At 44.9% G+C, this 17,945-nt stretch overlaps 1 protein-coding gene across 3 annotated transcripts; it reads left to right on the forward strand.

Moving 5' to 3' along the window:
• Positions 1-4,853: 4,853 nt before the first annotated feature.
• On the forward strand, positions 4,854-17,017 carry LOC308195262 (potassium channel, subfamily K, member 16-like). 3 transcript variants are annotated; one of them, XM_080592349.1, is made up of 6 exons: positions 4,854-6,296; positions 6,438-6,760; positions 8,810-8,930; positions 11,217-11,383; positions 13,265-13,433; positions 16,073-17,017. In XM_080592349.1, the coding sequence occupies exons 2-6, from the start codon at positions 6,566-6,568 to the stop codon at positions 16,378-16,380; spliced, it is 960 nt and encodes a 319-aa protein (XP_080448475.1). In that variant the 5' UTR covers positions 4,854-6,296; positions 6,438-6,565; the 3' UTR covers positions 16,381-17,017. The 3 variants fall into 3 exon arrangements, with proteins under 3 accessions (XP_080448475.1, XP_080448474.1, XP_080448473.1); XM_080592348.1 differs by having other exon boundaries at positions 4,855-6,760; XM_080592347.1 differs by lacking the exon at positions 4,854-6,296 and having other exon boundaries at positions 13,268-13,433.
• Positions 17,018-17,945: the final 928 nt, after the last annotated feature.

Below are 17,945 nucleotides of genomic sequence, written 5' to 3' on the forward strand. Positions count from 1 at the left end.
ACAAAAGGCATTAACTACCTTACCAGACATGCTGCCTCCATGATTACCAGGGCCCTGGCCAGCCCCTCTGGGGCTTCCTCTCACCCTGCCCATGGCCCAGGAGCCCATTTCAGCCTAACCCCATTTCAGTTCAACCCATGGCTGTCAGTCCCTGCCCCAGCAATGCTGCAGGTTGTCAGACTTCAGCTACCTGCAGCCCTGCTGAGCCAGGTCCACTGGCAGGCCAATGTCCCAGCCCATCCTTGGTCTCTCCCTTTGTCCGTGGCCCTGTCTGACTGTCCCTGGACATGACTGGGATGTAGATTGACCTCCTGACTTGAATTCATCCTGCCTTGTCACTGTGAAGCTGCTTTACAATCTGCAGGCATGGCTGAACCCGTCAAGGATCTCCACAGCTCCCCTGCTCCCTGTCTGGGAGTGGTGGGATGGGTGTTAGCACCCTCAGCTCCCAGCTCCCAGTCCCTCAGGGAGCTGCTGGCCCTCACTGCACCCCGGCACAAGTGTCCATGGTACCATAACACCTAGGTTCTTCTGCAGGTCCTTGCCAGAAAGCTACACCCAAGCCATGCACAGCGTTTGCATCCTAATCCTGGCCCAATGACTTGGAGGATATAAGAGAAAAGCTGCCTCACCTGCAACTTGTTTTGATGAACTAGCATTGAGGAGGATTGTATTAACTAGCGTCTAGGCAGGATGTATTTATGATCTCCCAGTGCACAGGGATAATGGTAGCTTCTTCATCAGATAGACTGTCCCCATTTACCTTCCCAGCTATCTAGCCAGGTTATTACTCAACTTATGAAACAGGTGTGAGGTGCCAGCATCAGCCCTTGGCTGAAGGATTGCCCCTTTTTTTCTCCCTCAAAGCCCTTTATACTTGAAGATCCCAGCTGTGAGCAGGTACTGTGCTTTCCCTCCCTTTTCTGCTCTGTAAGTTTCCATCCAAGCACGAACAAGATGTTGTGTGATGGGACACTCCTCTCATGTCAGGACAGTCTGTAGTGACTATTAAAGAATCACAGGCAGGTACGAAGAAACAAAGCTGATGTACGTTCCCTGCTCCAGAACTAGAGGAAAAACAAATGTCACCGGTCTTTGGAATACTTTCTTGAGGTCAGGAGCTTTTTGGGATGCATGCACAAACAGTAAACCTGCTGTTTCAGGGATGGGGCTACAAGGAAAGCCAGCTTATTGTATATACTCTTCAAAGAGAGCATGAGAAAGACATGGTTTCCTGACACCTTCCTTACTCACCCTGCCTAAACAACTGCAACCAAATTCAATGTCAAAATTCTCAGCACCTTCCATGAGTCTCATGTTTTTCCTTCTATTTTCCCTTCAGATGTACTGAGGAAAGAATCCCTCTGTGTTACCTGCAGGTCTGTAGACGAGGAAATATTGCATTTGCACATGCAAAGGGATTTGTTTAATCTAGCAGCTGGGAGTCTGAAAGGTAAAGCCACAGGTGCCCTTATTTGTTTAGAATTAGTTGAGATCTGAGGAAGAAACACACCTTCGACACTGTAGTTTCAAAAGAAGTGAAAGGAAATGTGACGCATCCTGTTCCTACAAACCCTTTTCCAGTAACTTAAAAGAAAATCTTTACACTTTTGAGGTTTTGCAAAGCTATTTACCTTCCTTCATAGTTTTCCTGTTTTCCTCTGAGGTAAAACAGATTTATGTGTGAAAGGACAACCTGCACTTGACAGAGTGGAGCCATCTGCCATTTCTTGATAACGCCCGCTCTGCAAAGCTAATCTCAGAGTCTCTGCATTTGCTTCTATTTTCAAACTTGGTAAGAACACAAGGGCTTGAAGAGCAGAATAGATGGCACATTTAAATGCTTTGTCAAAGGCTGATTTGTATCAGTGTTTTCTTATGATTAAAATCAGACATCTGTTGAACTAACAGAAATTGTACACAAAGCAAAAGAAAATGATGGAAAATCTAAGGTCAAGCAAGTTAACACGAGTGTCTATGAATGGCCACGGTACAGCCAAGCTCAGATCTGTCTGGTATGTGTTCCAAAGTCAGAATATTCATTCAAGGACTCTGCTCTCCCATTCTACAAATTCCTCTCAACCACAACAAACCTCTCATCGAAGATGATTGGAACAAGCTCTGACACATACACAGGCGAGTTTCCAACAAATGGGAACCATTCTTCTGAAATCAATAGAGGCTACATTACTGTAGGTAGCAAGCAGTGGTATGGCCAAGCATTTCTTCCTGAGAAACTAAGTCTGTCTTTCAAGATGCACTCTCGAACACAGCAAGTCATGGACAACTCATAATTCTTAAACCAGAGACAGAAGACCGTCTGGGGGACCTTAGTCTGAGAATCCCCATAAGAGAAGACTTAAAGCATTTAAACAGCACACAGAGGGTTTGTTAGATTCCATTGGAGATCTCTTAGATGGGTGGGGAGATGGGAGACTGGTGTGCGTTCAACGCATAGGAGATATATCAAAGCTTCATAGAAGCCACAAGTTAACTAAGAAGTCCTGACAGTGGTGAAGTAGGGAGAAGTCATACTCCAAGCCCAGACCAATGAGTATGAGCTTTGGAGTGGGTCTCTTGGTACGTTCACGTGCACGGGGAATGAGTCATCAGCCTCTTGGAAAGGCAGAGATTTTTAGCCACTGAGTGGACTCCTCTCCTAAGAGAGCCAAGTGTTTCATGGGAAACACTCCAGGGAATGATTAGGGAAACAATCCAGGCAGCCTCATAATCAGCAGCATTAGTGATTGGCTGCAAGCAAAGACTCTTCCATACTTGTCATCTGGTCATGTCAGAAAATAAAAATAAAGGCTAGGAATTAAGAAATGCAGACTGTTGGGTAATCTACTGTTCCTGCCACTTGAGAGACAAATGGGCAGGCCATATCAGGTATGCCTTAAAATGTGGAAAGAACTTCAAAACTGCCATAACTTTTCAAATATGATGGAGAGAGGCTTGGCAACACCCTCAGCCAGTTCCCTCAGGACCCTGGGATGAAGGTCATCAGGCCCCATAGACTTGTACCTGTTTAATTTCATCAGGTGTTCTTGAACCTGTTCGCTTACAGAGTATCCCCATACTCTTCCCAGGCCACATGTCCTTGCTTCCACTGGCTGTGCATTTCCTTCTTGCACCTCAGTCTGACCAGCAGGTCCTTGCTCTGCCATGCCAGTTTCCTGCCTTCCCTGCTCACTTTCTTACACATGGGGATGGAGTTTTTGAGCTCTAATAAAAGTGTCCTTAAAGAATTGCCAGCTCTGTTCAGCTCCTTTGTCCCTAAGGATTGTGTTCCAGGGGATTTTGCCCACTAGTTCTTTAAACAGCTGGAAGTCCACACTTCTAAGGTTCAGGGTCCTGACTTTGCTCTTTGCCAGGCCCATATTCCTTGAAATTACAAACTCAACCACAGTGTGGTCACTGCAGCCCAGACTGCTTCTGATCTTAACCTCTTCAATGAGTTCATCTGCACTAGTGAGCACAAGGTCCAGTAATGCTTCTCCTCTGGTTGTTTTGTCTAATATCTGGACCAGGAAGTTATCCTCAGTGCACTCTAGGAGTCTCCTTCATTGCTTACAGCCTGCTGTGTAGCTTTTCCAGCAGTCATCTGGGTGGCAGAAGTCCCCCATCACAATGAGAGCTTGCAAGCCTGATGCTTCTTGTAGTTGAAGCAAGGCCTCATCAACAGGCTCCTCTTCAGGTGGACTGTAGTAGATCCCAACCACAAGGTGTCATTTACTCATCTGATCCTTAACTTTTACCCACAAGCTCTCAACCTGTCTGTAGGTATTTCTCAGAGGAATCGCTTCACAATCAGTCTATTCCCCAACACAGAGGGCAACATGCCTGCCCTTCCTTCCCTATCTCTTCTGAAAAGCTTGTAGCCCCCTATTCCAGTGTTCAAGTTGTGTGATTTGTCCCACATTTTTGTGATAGTAACAAGGTTTTCTAATTGCACTGTGGTGTCCAGCTCCTCCCGCTTGTTTCCCTTGATGTGTGTTGGTATAGAGGCACTTTAGCTGGTCACATCACTTTGTAGCTTTCTTGTATTATCATGCATGTAGGCCCCAGTTAGGCAGCAAACCTCTTTGGAGAGATTTCTGAGTGGCAAATGGGTGCCTCAGTGCCTCTCAGCGGGGAGTCTCCCATTACTAACACCCTTAGTACCTTTTTTGTGGCACTGGTTCTGATGCAGGTGGTCGACTAGGCCAGCTTTTTATAGCTGCCCTTTCCTAACTCCTTACCGTTACTTACACACTCCTGTTTTTCAGCCCAAAAGCATCATACCTGTTCTGTAGGGGCACTGCAGGGGCAAGGGCCCAGAGAGTGGCGGTGAATGGAGTTAAATCCAGCTGGTGACCAGTCATGAGTACTGTTCCCCAGGGGTCGGTGTTGGGGCCCATCCTCTTTAGTATCTTTATTAATGATTTGGATGAAGGAATTGAGTGCACTCTCAGTAAGTTTGCAGATGACACAAAGCTGGGGTGATCTGTGCTGAAAGTGCTGATCTGCTGGAGGGTACAAAGGCCCTGGAGAGGGGCCTGGACATGTTGGATCAATAGGCAGAGGCCATTGGGATGAGGTTCAACATGGCTAAGTGCCAGGTCCTGCCCTTTGGACACAACAACTCCATGCAACACTACAGGCTTCGGGGAGAGTGACTTGAAAGCTGTGCAGAGGAAAAGGACCTACGGGTGCTGGTTGATGCTCACCTGAACATGAGCCAGCAGTGTGCCCAGGTGGCCAAGAAGGCAAACGGTGTCCTGGCTTGTATCAGGATTAGTGCAGCCAGCAGGACCAGGGAGGTGATCATCCCCCTGTACTCTGTCTGGTGAGGCCGCACCTCGAGTACTGTGTTCAGCTTTGGGCCCCTCACTACAAGAAGGACATGGAGGCCCTGGAGCTCGTCCAGAGAAGGGCTACGAAGCTGGTGAAGGGCCTGGAGCACAAGTCCTATGAGGAGCGGCTGAGGGAGCTGGGGTTGTTTGGCCTGGTGAAGAGGAGGCTCAGGGCAGACCTCATTGCTCTCTGCAACTTCCTGAAAGGGAGGTGTGGGGAGCTGGGGGTCGGCCTCTTCTCACAGGTAACCAGTGATAGGACCAGAGGGAATGGCCTCAAGTTGTGCCAGGGGAGGTTCAGGTTGGAAATGAGGAGACATTTCTGCTCAGCAAGAGCAGTCAGGCGTTGGGACGGGTTGCCCAGGGAGGTGGTGGTGTCACCGTCCCTGGGGGTGTTCGAGGAGAGGTTGGGCCTGGTGCTTAGGGACATGGTTTAGTGGTGACATTGGTGGTAGGGGGGTGGTTGGACCAGATGATCCTGGAGGGCTTTTCCAAATTAATGATTCTATGAAGGGGCTTGTTTGGGTGTAGGCATCTGCCGGGGAAATTGCAGCCCCCCCATTTGGGTTTCAGCCTCAGCCTGGCGGGGCAGGCAGACGCCATTTTTGTTTCAGTCAGAGGCTCCCAGAACATAAGACGGCGACCAGCAACGCTCTTCCCACTCTCCCTGCAGCAGCTGCCGTGAAAGCCGCCTGCTTGACACACTCTGCTTTTGTATGGGGGGAGGGCAGCTGCTGCTGGCCTGGCCCCAGCCTTGTCAGCTGCTCCCGGGGGGGCTGCCGGCAGCCACCTCCACCCCCTGGGACTGCCTCACTGCAGGAGCCGCCCCGTGCGCCGCCATCTCCCGCTGCGCTGCGCAACGCGCTTGCCCCACAGTCGGTCGCCTCGGTGGGTCTTTTCCTCCGAGCTGCTCTGCAGTTCATCAGCCTGTATCCTTGCAAGGGGTTCCACTTGCCTAGGGGTGTGCCTCTGCGTTGATCCTCACTGCTTTTCATCGTTTCGCTGTTGGCCTGTTCCCCCGTTCCCCCCAAACCTCGGCTGGTCCTTCCAGGCGGCAGTCCTGCCCTCAAGCACAGTGTCTGGTCCTCCCAGTTTGCTCTTTGCATGTCTGTACGACCTTGCCCTGGGCTGCAAGCAGGCGAGTGGGTCCCAGGAGAATTGTCCCTGAACACAGAGCAAGAACTAGCTTCTGGGATCAACGGGGCTTGCCCTGGAGTCCAGTTCTAGGGGTTAGTGGGAGGCAGAGGAAGGGAAGCGCTGTTTTTCCAAGCAAGCTTCTCTATGGGGCCTTTGCAGGCTGTCCTCACCTGTCCCCAGAGCCTCTGGCGAATGCTTCTTGAGCAGGAGATGGCCACCCGCCAGCTCCTCACATCCTGACCCATTTTTCCTGAGAATTCAGCAAGGCAGAGTTTCACAGACAAGAGGAAATCCCTACACAGCACGCAGCCCAGAGAGTGGAAAGTTAGTGGCATTTTTTTTTTTGTTGTTGTTGTTGTTGTTGTATTTTGTTTTGCTTTGTATATTAGTGTTTTTTTTTTCTTTTTTCTTTTTTTTTTCCCAACTTCCCCATGAATGTATTTGACAAATCACTGTCCCCGTCAGCTCAGGATCCCAGCGGAAACCCCAGCTGGGAGGGCTCTTCCTGCCTGCGGGAGGCTCCCCAGGAACGCCAGGGATTTACTAATCGCCACCTTTCGCTCCCCATCCCTTGCTGTGTCCTGCCGAGGGCCATGTGCAGTGGCAAGCTGCAGACAGGTTTGCTGGTGGCCGGCTACTTCGTCTACTTGCTGGTGGGTGCAGCCGTGTTCCAGGCGCTGGAGAGGACCGCTGAAAAACAGCAGAAAATGGCAGCCGCCCAGATGAAGGAGGCATTTCTGCAGAATTTCCCCCACCTCACGGTGGCAGAGATGGAGCAGTTTATGAAGGTGAGTGCCAGCCCTGCAGAAGCCCTTTCTCCCATCAGATGGTAAAACAAATGTGTGGGAAATAACAACTGATTTCCCTGACAGATGTTATTTCCTACTCAGCCTTGCTACACAGATAACTTTCTCTGTGTTTCCTACTGGTGCCTTCACTTGGATGATTTTTACAAACCCCAAACCCATTCCCCAGTCTGAGGAGGCAGATCTTGCTGATGGTAAATATAGTTTGTGTGGCGTGACAAAACGTTGTGTGTTAGCTGTTAACATCCCTTGCTCACAATGGCCCCATTCTTCGGGTTCTTGCCTCCTGCCGATGCAGCTTTCAGTGGGGCTATGCTCATCTACAGCGGGTGGCATGGCAGGAAAAATGAGGCTGTCTGAAATTAGTGGGAATGGTTGCCACACACAGCAGTGCCACAGATAGCACAAAGGAACAATACATCGAGGTCTGAAATAATCTGCTGGGGAAAAAAAAAGAAAAAGAGAAGCCCAAATCACTGCAAGGAGTGTGGCATAGTCAGGGTTTATTTCTTGAAGATGCTGCAGAAGTTAGGCAGGCAGCCCAGCCAAGAAAAAGGAGTTTCTGGTCATGACATGGGAAGCTGATAGTGACTGGGGTTCTCTATCCATCTTAGGTATTTTCTAGCTATAGCTGCTACATTGCAGAGAAGATGGGAAATGCAAATAGCCTTGTAAGCATATCTGCATGGGAAAGTAATAGAGCACTTAACGTCTCTGTTTTCAGGATAAGGAGATGAGGGGGGAGAACCAGTATTTCTCACAATGCAACCAGTGGACCAGCCCACAGTTCACATATGCATGAACCCTCTTCAATGTAGTTTTTTTTTATTTTTATTTTTTGAGGGGGAAAATGGGTGAAAGAGAAGAAAAAAAAGGAACTTTTTCAAGACAATGAAATCCTTGTGCAAGGGCTATGAAAAGATTTATGCTAGTCTTTTTTAGGCTAGTTTATTCCAGTTAGTGCCTTGCCTCTGCTAGGGCTCAGCCTTGGATTTTATCTCAGCTCTTTCTGTAGAAACCAGCTTGCATTCCAGATGTTCAGTTAAATGTCCTCTGTTTGCTAAAACCAGGGTTGGCTGAATACTGGTGTTGTTTTGGTTTTTGTTGTTGTTGTTGTTGTTTTTAATATGCTTAAAAAAAAGTCAGCATCACTTAGAATTAAAGCCATAGAAAAAGGAAGAAGTCTGATAGTGCACAGAATTATAGGTGATGGGGCTGAAAGATCTTGGGAGAAACACCTAGTCAACACCCTGCCCCAAGGCAGTCTCAACTCAGCCCAAACCACCTCTAACAGTTGTTCATCTAACCTCATCTCAAAGGCTGCATTGTAAATATTGTGCATGCAGTTCATGCATGCAGTTAGTAGAAAGGCGTACATATCAGGCTGGATTCTGATTGTGATTGCACCACAATTAATGCTTTGCAAACCATATGACTTTCTCTGGATTTAAATTTGTACTCTAATGAGGCTACGGCCTTAAAATTACATTTCGTGTATGTGTCATGTGCTGTGCTGTAACTCACTGATGCCTTACAGGGGGCATCAGAGTCAGTGCTCAGTGTGCCTGCATACAGATGGGTGATTAGATCCTGGTTCCACCACTGCCATCTCAAGGGAAAGCTCAAAACCAGCAACCAGGCACCCCATCACTTAAAACAGTGGGCTGCCTTGTTCTGCCATGTCCTAGCCTTCGGTAGGATCTTTTTTCTCCAAAGTACTTAACCTGAAAGAATCGAGGACTTTAGAGGTGAACTTCACACCCAAGCAGACAAGTTGTCCTAACACCCGTGAGAGCACTTAGCATAACAATAGGGCGAAATACTAACCTGCAAAAACACTGGCTGACTGCCAGCTAACCTTGGTGGTAAAGGTGTGAACGGTGTTAAAGTATTGCCGAGGGCAGGTGAGTACTGTTCACAGGAAAGGATCAGGAGCTGGCTAAATCCGTACTATTCTTTCAGCAAAAACTTGAGAAAAGCAGTCAAGTTGATTAAAAAATAAAATTTTTTAAAAAATGCCTTCCCTTCCAGAACCTGACTGAAGCCATTCAGAATGGAGTATACCCTGTTGGAAATGAATCACAGACTGAAAACAGCAACTGGGATTTCAGTAACTCTTTCTTCTTTGCAGGCACAGTGGTCTCCACAATAGGTAGGATTTATGCTTTCCATGTTTATGAATGTGTGTGTTCGTGTGTGTGACACTTATGTCTGCTTATTAGGAAGTAAACAAATAATACTTTCAAGGATAGAAAATCCAGCCCTTTATTGGCATGGATGGGAAGCGGCAACCAATATGGTCCTGAGACCTCACCAGTGCACAACTTTTTGTGCATTATTTTGGGTTTTGAAATACCAATGGCCTTTCATGCTCTTGTTTCTCACTTGTTTCTTCTTTTTGAGCTGTCTTCTAAAATCTTGGCTCTGATGTCAGTTGTGGGTAGAAGATAAATTTGACTTTCCTGATCTTTATTCTAGGGTCAAACAGGCTTTAAACCTGAGAGTGCTGTAAGAATGGTAGGAAATAAGCGAACTCTGCTGGGAATTGGACACCATCTCAATAACCTCTGATGAGCTCTTAGTGCATGTATTGGATTAACAATACACCACGGGGGAGAAATGGGAAGGGGAGAAGGCAAATGCTGAGACTTTCAGACTGCTCCTTCGAGCTGTTCTGACCATTTCATGGGCTGCTTGCCCCTGCCTGCCTCTCCCTTTCCCTCAAATACACATCCCAAAGAGTGAAGGCCTGCCAAATTTGAGCATGAAATCCACACTGTTTTCTACTGCTTCACACTGTCACGCAGTGAGAGTTAAATATATGTTTTCAGAAGCTGAGGCCTCATTCCCACTACACGCTAGGCACAGCTGTGCTAGTGATCTGTGAGTGTGACATGTCACAGGGGCACCAGTGGTGTCCCAGCATCATGGCAAGCGTGTAGGTGCTATATGTGCTGTGGAGACCTCCTGCTGCAGAAGAAAGAAAATGTAGAGCCCTGAGTAAAATTCTTTCCAGCAGTCTCCACTGATCTGCTGGAACCCTTTCCGTGCAACACAGAAAAAGTCTCTAGGAGGATTTGGAGAGGAGAATGAAGGATCACTTTCCTCTTTTGATCACATTGTCCAAATACCACCAATGAACTTGAATTAAAAATCACATCTTCATATTGATTTCTTGCTCCACAGCAGTGCAGGACTCAGAGCCCATCACTGTCAAAGAGGTCCTTTTGTTACAGAAAAGTGCTGTGCACTTTGAAAGGCCTTTGACCCTTCACATCCATGACAAACATCTCATGGAAACTAGTTTGTCAGCACACTGCTACTAGCCAGTCCATTCCTTGCCGCCACCAGTGTTCATTATGGCATTTCTCCACCCAACAGATTGGTTGCATCAAATTTGTTTCCCTGGTGAGGTGGAAAGGTTGCCCCAGGAAAACTACAACTTGCCTGTTTCTCTGCACCCTTGCTGCAGAATTCTGTTTGTGAACAACTTCCACCCACCTTCATCAGGTTTTGCTGTAATGAAAATGCAATAGTTGTGTGACAGGGAGCATAAGACAGCTAAAGCACCTAGGGGCCCAACAGTCAATAAATCACTCAGTTGTTTTGTTTGTCTTTTCCCCAGAAGAAAACATTGCATCTTCCAAGTAATAGATGCCTTGAGATGAACTGTGCTAGGGAAAGTGCTTTTTCTCAGGGTCAGTGATAAAATAAGGACATACACAAACTACAGGCCTCTTGCACTTAAAGATATACCTCATGGGGTCTAAGAAGAGCAAAGTCTCCAGTCCATTAAAGGACATGTTTGGAGATCTGCAGCCATTATTCCACTACTTAGATAAATCCTCTTTTAATAGGGTTTTAAGACAAATATATCTGTGGTATGAATAAATCAGCCACCAGTAAGGTCTGGGCTAATTAGAACAAGCTATTCTAATGCACCCTACGCTGTCCCCAGGGCTGGAGCCAGTATCTGGACATACCAACCTACTGGCATTTAGCCACGGAGGTCGCTAACACACAGGCATATCAACAAGAAGGCAGATTGTGTGACTGTGGCATGGCAAGCAGCCTGGGACTCCAGCCTTGACATCTTCCAGGTCCCCAGCTTTCTGGTTTCTGTCTTTCCATTTTTTTGTCACATTTTGTATTTGTCACAGGACAGAATGTGTTTTCCATAACTGCTTTCAGATTATGCTTTCTTTCCCATTAAGTCTAGGCTGGGAGCACACAGCACTCTCTGCATCCCCCAGAATATGCAGGGTGAATCACTTCATCTGCTTTCTGGTTTGACCAGAGAAAAGTGAGCACACATGGGCTGAAAAGTGCTAGCCACATCTTTTGGGGTCAATGGCAAGCCAGGCTGGGGTAGGTGTGAATGTGACCATGGATTACTCCAGCTCTTTGAAATATCCCCCCAACCCATCTTTTTTCATAGGCTATGGCACACTGCGTCCTAAAACTGCTGGGGGCCAGATCTTCTGTGTCTTTTTTGCTCTCTTTGGAATCCCTCTGAATATTGTTTTTCTGCACCGTGTTGGTAAGATGCTCTCGCTGCTGTGTAAAAAGCTGGGGAAATTCCTGTACGAGAAAGGAATGAGAAAGGTAATTGGTTTTACTTTCTCAGGCACAGTTATATGCTAGTTTCTAGACTTTTTTTTTTCAAGATATACCTTGGCATTATCCTTTATTACTTTTGTTCCCATGCTGTGTTAAGCATTGTGTTAGGAAAGGGGAAGAGATGTTCTTCCCCTGCAGACCTAAACCAACAAGGCAATCATAGAGTAGGTATTCAGATGGGATGTTTTGCCTATCCATATAAGCAAATTTACCTGTATGCCAAACCATGTATATTTGGCATATGCCTTTTATGCCAAATCATTGGCGGTTCAGGCTGGATGTCAGGAAAAGGTTCTTCACCAAGAGGGTGGTCGGGCACTGGGACAGGCTCCCCAGGGAAGTGGTCACAGCACCGAGTTCAAGAAGCGTTTGGACACTCTCAGACACATGGTCTTATTTTTTGGGTAGTCCTTAGGGAGCCAGGAGTTGGACTCGATGATCCTTGTGGGTCCCTTCCATCTCAGGATATTCTGTGATTCTTTGATTCTATGATTCTGTATAAATGACATAACATATAGTCCACTCCAGCAATCAATGGAGAGAGTGGGTGCCTCATCCCACTTCTCTAGACACTTATCCCAGGAACTAGCTCTAGGGAAGTACCTGCCTTTCTTTATTGCCAGTACCTCTGTAGATGATTAAGCATCCTATCTTTAGGGAAAGAGAGACAAGCTGTAAAGCTGTAAAAAGGAGGTGAGCTGAAGGGGTTTCAGTACATATTGACTCAATGCCTAGCACGTCACCCCTCCGTATTCATTATGCAGTCCTTTAATCCCTCTCCTCCCTTCACTTTGACAGAAAGGAAACTTTAGGCTCATTTGAACCCAGCTGCTGAAAGATGAGGAGGCACTTGTAAGGGGATAAAGACAGGATGTCTCTTGTCTGGTTATGCTCCAGGTTATTTGGAGCTCCTTCCATTCTCTCATCACTTCTGAGGAAGTGAGAATAGCTTTTTTTGTGTCTCCTACTGTAATCCTCTTTCAGGACAAGGTATAAATGCTATAGACAACCCCAATCAAATTGTTAAATATCTCCTTATGTCTTAAGACTTAAACAGAATGTAAGGCTTAATCAGATTGACTCTAGAACAAGCACAATGCTTGAAGGTATGAAAAATTTTCCAGCAGTTGCCATTCATTTCCAGACAACCTGGACTTGTAAAATTCTGTAGATAAACTATATGTGTATCTGTTCGAGAAATCTTACTGTACAATTAGTCTTTTTCTTCAGCCACGCTTCTTCATAGCTGCTTGGTGGTAGGATGGTTCAAAAGTCACTGTCCAACCACTTCTTCATCAGGAGCTCATTTGTTAAGGATCTTTGTGTGGTCACTTACCACTGGGTAGGAGTTAAGTTGTGACACTATTGTAACGAGAAATAGTCAACAAATCAAAAGTCAACAATCAAACTCTTGGAGACAACATTGCTGGAAATGATGTAAACTATTTTTTTAAGTATTTATTTCCCTAAGCAATTTCAAATGTTCTTTGAGTGCCATACCTGAGTACTTGAAAACTAAGTATAAGTGAAGCAGTTTGGTGAAAAATGGAAACAGCTTAATTCTGGTAAAAGTCATTGTGAAAGTGCTTTCCCATACTCATGGTCATTGAACGTTGATAGAATCAGAAAAAAAGACCACATCTCCCAGGGTTACTGTGAACGTGCAAAACCCATATGTGTGGCTTCCCCCTGCCTCAGGTCAAGGTGAGGGTTTTTCGAGAGTGAGAACACTTGGTACAAAACCTTCATCACCCCGGTGATTACAGTATGTGTTCCTAGATAGCTGCCCATTATGAATACCCATAATTATATATGACCTGCTAGCATGTCAAATCATGATGATAATTGAGTTGGTTTCTTTTTCAGAAGAAGATCAAATTTCTGACTCTTTTGTTCTTTTTGGCCACCGGGATCCTAGTGTTTCTGTGCTTGCCGTCACTCTTCTTCCAGATAACAGAGGGTTGGTCCTACAGCGAAGGAATTTACTTTGCATTTATCACCCTCAGCACCATTGGCTTTGGAGATTATGTAGTAGGTAAGGTTGATTTCAGAGAGGAGACGCAGCAAAGTGCCAGGGTTGCAACTGTAATTACTATGAGTTGACTGCATGGGCCACCAATGTACCGTAGAGAAAAATCTTCCATCTGGGTCTTTGACCAGTCTTTGCCTTATACAGTTCTGGGGGAAATACTTTTCTCTCCGGGATTACATAAGCTGATGAAAGCATGGAATTGTCTAAATATAACGAAATGGGGTGCTTTGGGGTGCAAAGAAGCCAAATATTTGGGGGAGGGAAGGGGAAAATTCAAGGAGCCTAGGAATTTGTATATACCAAAAGAGAATAGTTTGTGTCAGACACAGTAAGATACATATTCCTGCTTTAGCTTTGACTTGTGTTTCAAAGCGTACAGTAAAGAAATTAGTAGTCATGTTTCAGAAGACATGATTTTACACAAATCTAAGAGGTGGCAATCATAGTCATGGGGAAATGGGGAAATGTACTCACTCTATGAGAAATGTGGCTTAAATACATATATCACTTCAAAAGTGGCCTTCTTTAGTCTCGTTATGCATGACTGGATGCTCTCTGTCTTCACAAATTCAAGCTTATTAGTTCCCCTGATGTTCAACTGTTTAAGCTACACTCTAGCAAGATAGAGTGCTTCTCAAAACACTTGTGTGTTCAGAAGTGTTCAAACTTTTAAAACACTTCAAAATACTGCTGATCAAAATACACTCTCTATGGAATCAGCTTCTAGAGCTGCTTCCAACTCCACAGTGAAAACCAGGAGTCAAATCAGTGTCCATGGAAGAAGCAATTGAACACATGGACTCCAAGGACACTCAAAGATTTCTCTACAACAACCTGTCCTGCTGGCATCTCACCAATACAAGATTTTCTTCAGCAGTAGTAGGAGAAGGAAGCTCTGAGCTAATACTTGAGCACATTTTACAGTAACAAAAGCAAATTACAACTTTAAAACAACTACTTCCATAGTACTTCCTCCTCTGCAGCCATGTTATTTTACAAACACAGCTAAAAGTTCAGAATTAGACAGGCCTCCTGGCTCTGGGATTTCATCTTCATCAGGGTGGCTTAACTGGAGCTGCAGTATTTTTTCCTGCAGTGTTTATCTCTTTTGGTGTTAAACAACGGTGATAAAATGAGAAGTTTAATGCCTCACACCTTCTCAACATAACAAGCAGAGTGAATGTTCTGACTATTATGTATTTAGAATTGATTACAAATGACAAGTGATTTTGTGCTAGCCAAGTGGAACAGAACAGGTCTGAGTTTATTTGCATTTTAGTAATTCAAAACTGTATTGCAGCTCTTGTACTTCAAGCATGAGATAAAGCCTGTTTTGTGTGGGGAAGGAAGACAATATCCTAAGAAGATGACAGAGTCTAAGTTCAGTTCTTTAGAGTACACGTACACATAGGTAATACCTCTAGTGTGAAACTCCCTCTGGGCTGTAAACCCCCTTTATACCCTATTGAAGTCCAGTTTTGGCTGGACTTTGACTGGACTTTATTAACATTACAAAGATATTACTAGTTGCTTTGGAAACAGTGTTGAAGTCCTAAACTCATGTCGTGAGTTTCAGATAAGAGCACAAAAGGAGTTGCTTTGCAGAAACTCTGGCAACTTCTATGCCAACTCAGCCCCAGCAGAGAAAATAAAACCAGCTGTTCGATATCTGTCCATGAGGACAAGCCAACCCACTGCTGCCCCACTTCCAAAGCTCTTGCATGAGGAAAAAAACAAAAATCCTGCAAACTGATTTATGTAATGCAAAGCACTGCAGAATCTGAAATGAATTTCCAGCATCCTGACTCCTTCTGGGCAGCTTCATAATGGGAAACACTCCACCAGATCTGTGGTGACCTCCCTGTCCATGCATGTTGCTGTGTTATCTGCTGTATGGATTCACCCCTAACAGTGACTTGCAACACTCACTAAGCAATATTACCAAGTTTTCATGTAGATGCCAGGGCCATACCATGCTAATAAAGTTGTGTGGAACTAGATGGAGTAGGAGCAAATACTCTCTGAATGTAGTTGGTGGGTTGCTGATATTTAAGGAAACAAATCAAATGACCCATGCAGTAAAGCAGGTGTGCAATACTGAGTGCAGCTAAGAGGTTTGGGCTGCATGAAATAAGCTTCAGTCGACTAGTTTCCAACACCAAAACTTGTGGTCTTGGCATGTGATGGCAAGTTCTCAACAGTCACCTACTTTTTTAGTGGAGGAAGCCCTTGAAGCCATTCAAAAGTAAACTAGGAGTTGCAATTTCAATTAAGGATACCTATAATTTAAAAGTTATTTATTATCATATAATGTCATAATCATATTTTATAGAAATAAACAGAATCACAACAACCTGCTCTGTTGCTAATCCACCCTGGCCCCAGTATATCTTTTTGACAGACCAGTATATGTGTGCTGACAAAAATCTGTTGCACAAGACACTGGCTCAGCCTGATCTTAAAGCATGTTTTCCTCTGACCTGCAGTATTTCTGGGGAGGTGAGAGACTTCACCACAATGAAAAAGCCACCTTAAATTAATCAATGTAAAAGACACTGATGGATTCATTAGGCTTGCCCATTTTACACAGGCAAAGCAATTTTAACTTACTAATTTTCTTCTTTCTCTCCCCCTACCTGCAGGTAAACAACCTGGCAGGATTTATTTTTCCTACTACCGAACACTTGTGGCCATTTGGATTCTTTTTGGCCTTGCCTGGATTGCTCTCCTATTTAATTTATTGACAACAGTTCTAGAAGATACTGAAAAAATAATTGTCAAGGATCTCCACCAAATTGTAAAGGTGAGTAAGGACAATGAAGCAAGCCAACCAAGAAGATGCTGGCCTGCTCATTTTTTACCAGAAGAAGAAGTAATACCACCATGTGCTGGAGGGGATGCACAGAAAATGGAGTCATTAGCATCAGGTTCTGAACAAACAAAAAAATAAGAACAATGTTTTTTACATATAGCCAAAAATATTGCCATAATATATGGAGATTGAAGTCTTCAGTGGAAAATTGCTAGTGCATTATTCTAAAGAAATTCCCATGGAAATAAAATTTCTCTTACCTTTTGCTGAAATGTGACCTTACCAAACCCGAGACTTACAGTTACACAGACACACAGTATTAATGGTAAGAAATTTGCTCTTCAGTTTGCAGCCATATTGTGCTAAAACGTGACAAGTGCTCTGATTTTGCAAGGCTTTTTTAAGGTACCTTCATAAAAATGCAGAGGAGGGTCATGGCAGAGCTAGCTGTTTGTGTTTAGATTTTTCTGCTTGCAAAAAATCACGTCTCTTCCAGGAACTGACATGCACAAGCTTTTCTGAGTCATTGCATAGCACTAGGTTGGAGGAAGAAATACAAGCATATAACTGAATAGGTGCCTGATTCAAACCATGATATTGGATAAACTGACATGATCTGAAAGACATGTTTGAAGGACAAGACCTGGGCTCAGTTCAGAAACACTAGAGGCATCTAACGAACAGGGTTAGAAAAAGGTTAGCTGTATTAGAAATTATTCATTCTACCTCTTCCTGTTTTATATGAAGATGAATAAAGATGATTCCAGCTTCTGTCCCTGTGGCTTTGAAAAACTTTTCTGATAGCGTTTATAAAGAAATATATATTTACGTTTTAAAATTATTTCATTTTATAAGGATTTTACAAGATCAGAGAGTTGTTTGAATGGAGGAGTCCTCGCTGCAGCAGAGCTTTTCTGCCGCTATGTTTGTATGGCATAGCTCCTATAACGTCCTTTAAAAACAATCCTATTGGACTGTGCTAAAGTAGCTTTCGAAGTGCAACTACTGTCTAAACAATGCATCCTTACCTTCCACCACGTACAAAATGACATCAAATTTGAGCATGGTTTTTCAGATGTACCATCTGGCATGCAGGCTATCCCTGGGTGAAGACCCTGGCATTTAAAAGCTTGATCTACCATTCACATGCCTTGTGTGTGTCAAGAGTACAGAAAAACCCCATCGTGAATTGCTTGCAAAGCTGCTGTGGTAGACATAGCCACAGAGGTGAAGAGTCTCGTGGATGTATATGGTTCCAATGAAAATCAGTCCTGTCTCTGGCCATGCCTTTTAGCACACCCTTCAAAGTAAGGTAGAAAGGAGGCAGCTCTGCCATCCTCTGGCCCCAGAGTGCCATCCCTCTTCCAGGAGCTGGTGCGAGAGGTGGGATCTCTGTAATTCAAAGTCCAGGAACCTGCCCAAATGCTGAACTCACATCAGAACCCTCAGGACCCTCCCAAGGCAGTCCCTAGCTTCAGTATACGAAGTGCCTCCTTTTGTCATTGCTGAACCTGTGGCTTGACAGGTTTTCGTGATATCCTCGAGTTTCTGTTTTGTCAGACAGTGAATAATTGTTCTCGGCTCACCCTCCGGGTGTTAGTTACAGCAAAACCAACCCTTGCCAGAGCTATTCTTGTACAAAAGGGAGAATAAATTACAGCTGTAAAGCAATTTTAGGCCATAAAGATGCAATCAGCCTTGAA

Source organism: Anser brachyrhynchus (assembly GCF_964034855.1).
Source record: "Anser brachyrhynchus genome assembly, chromosome: 5".
Taxonomy (NCBI): domain Eukaryota; kingdom Metazoa; phylum Chordata; class Aves; order Anseriformes; family Anatidae; genus Anser; species Anser brachyrhynchus.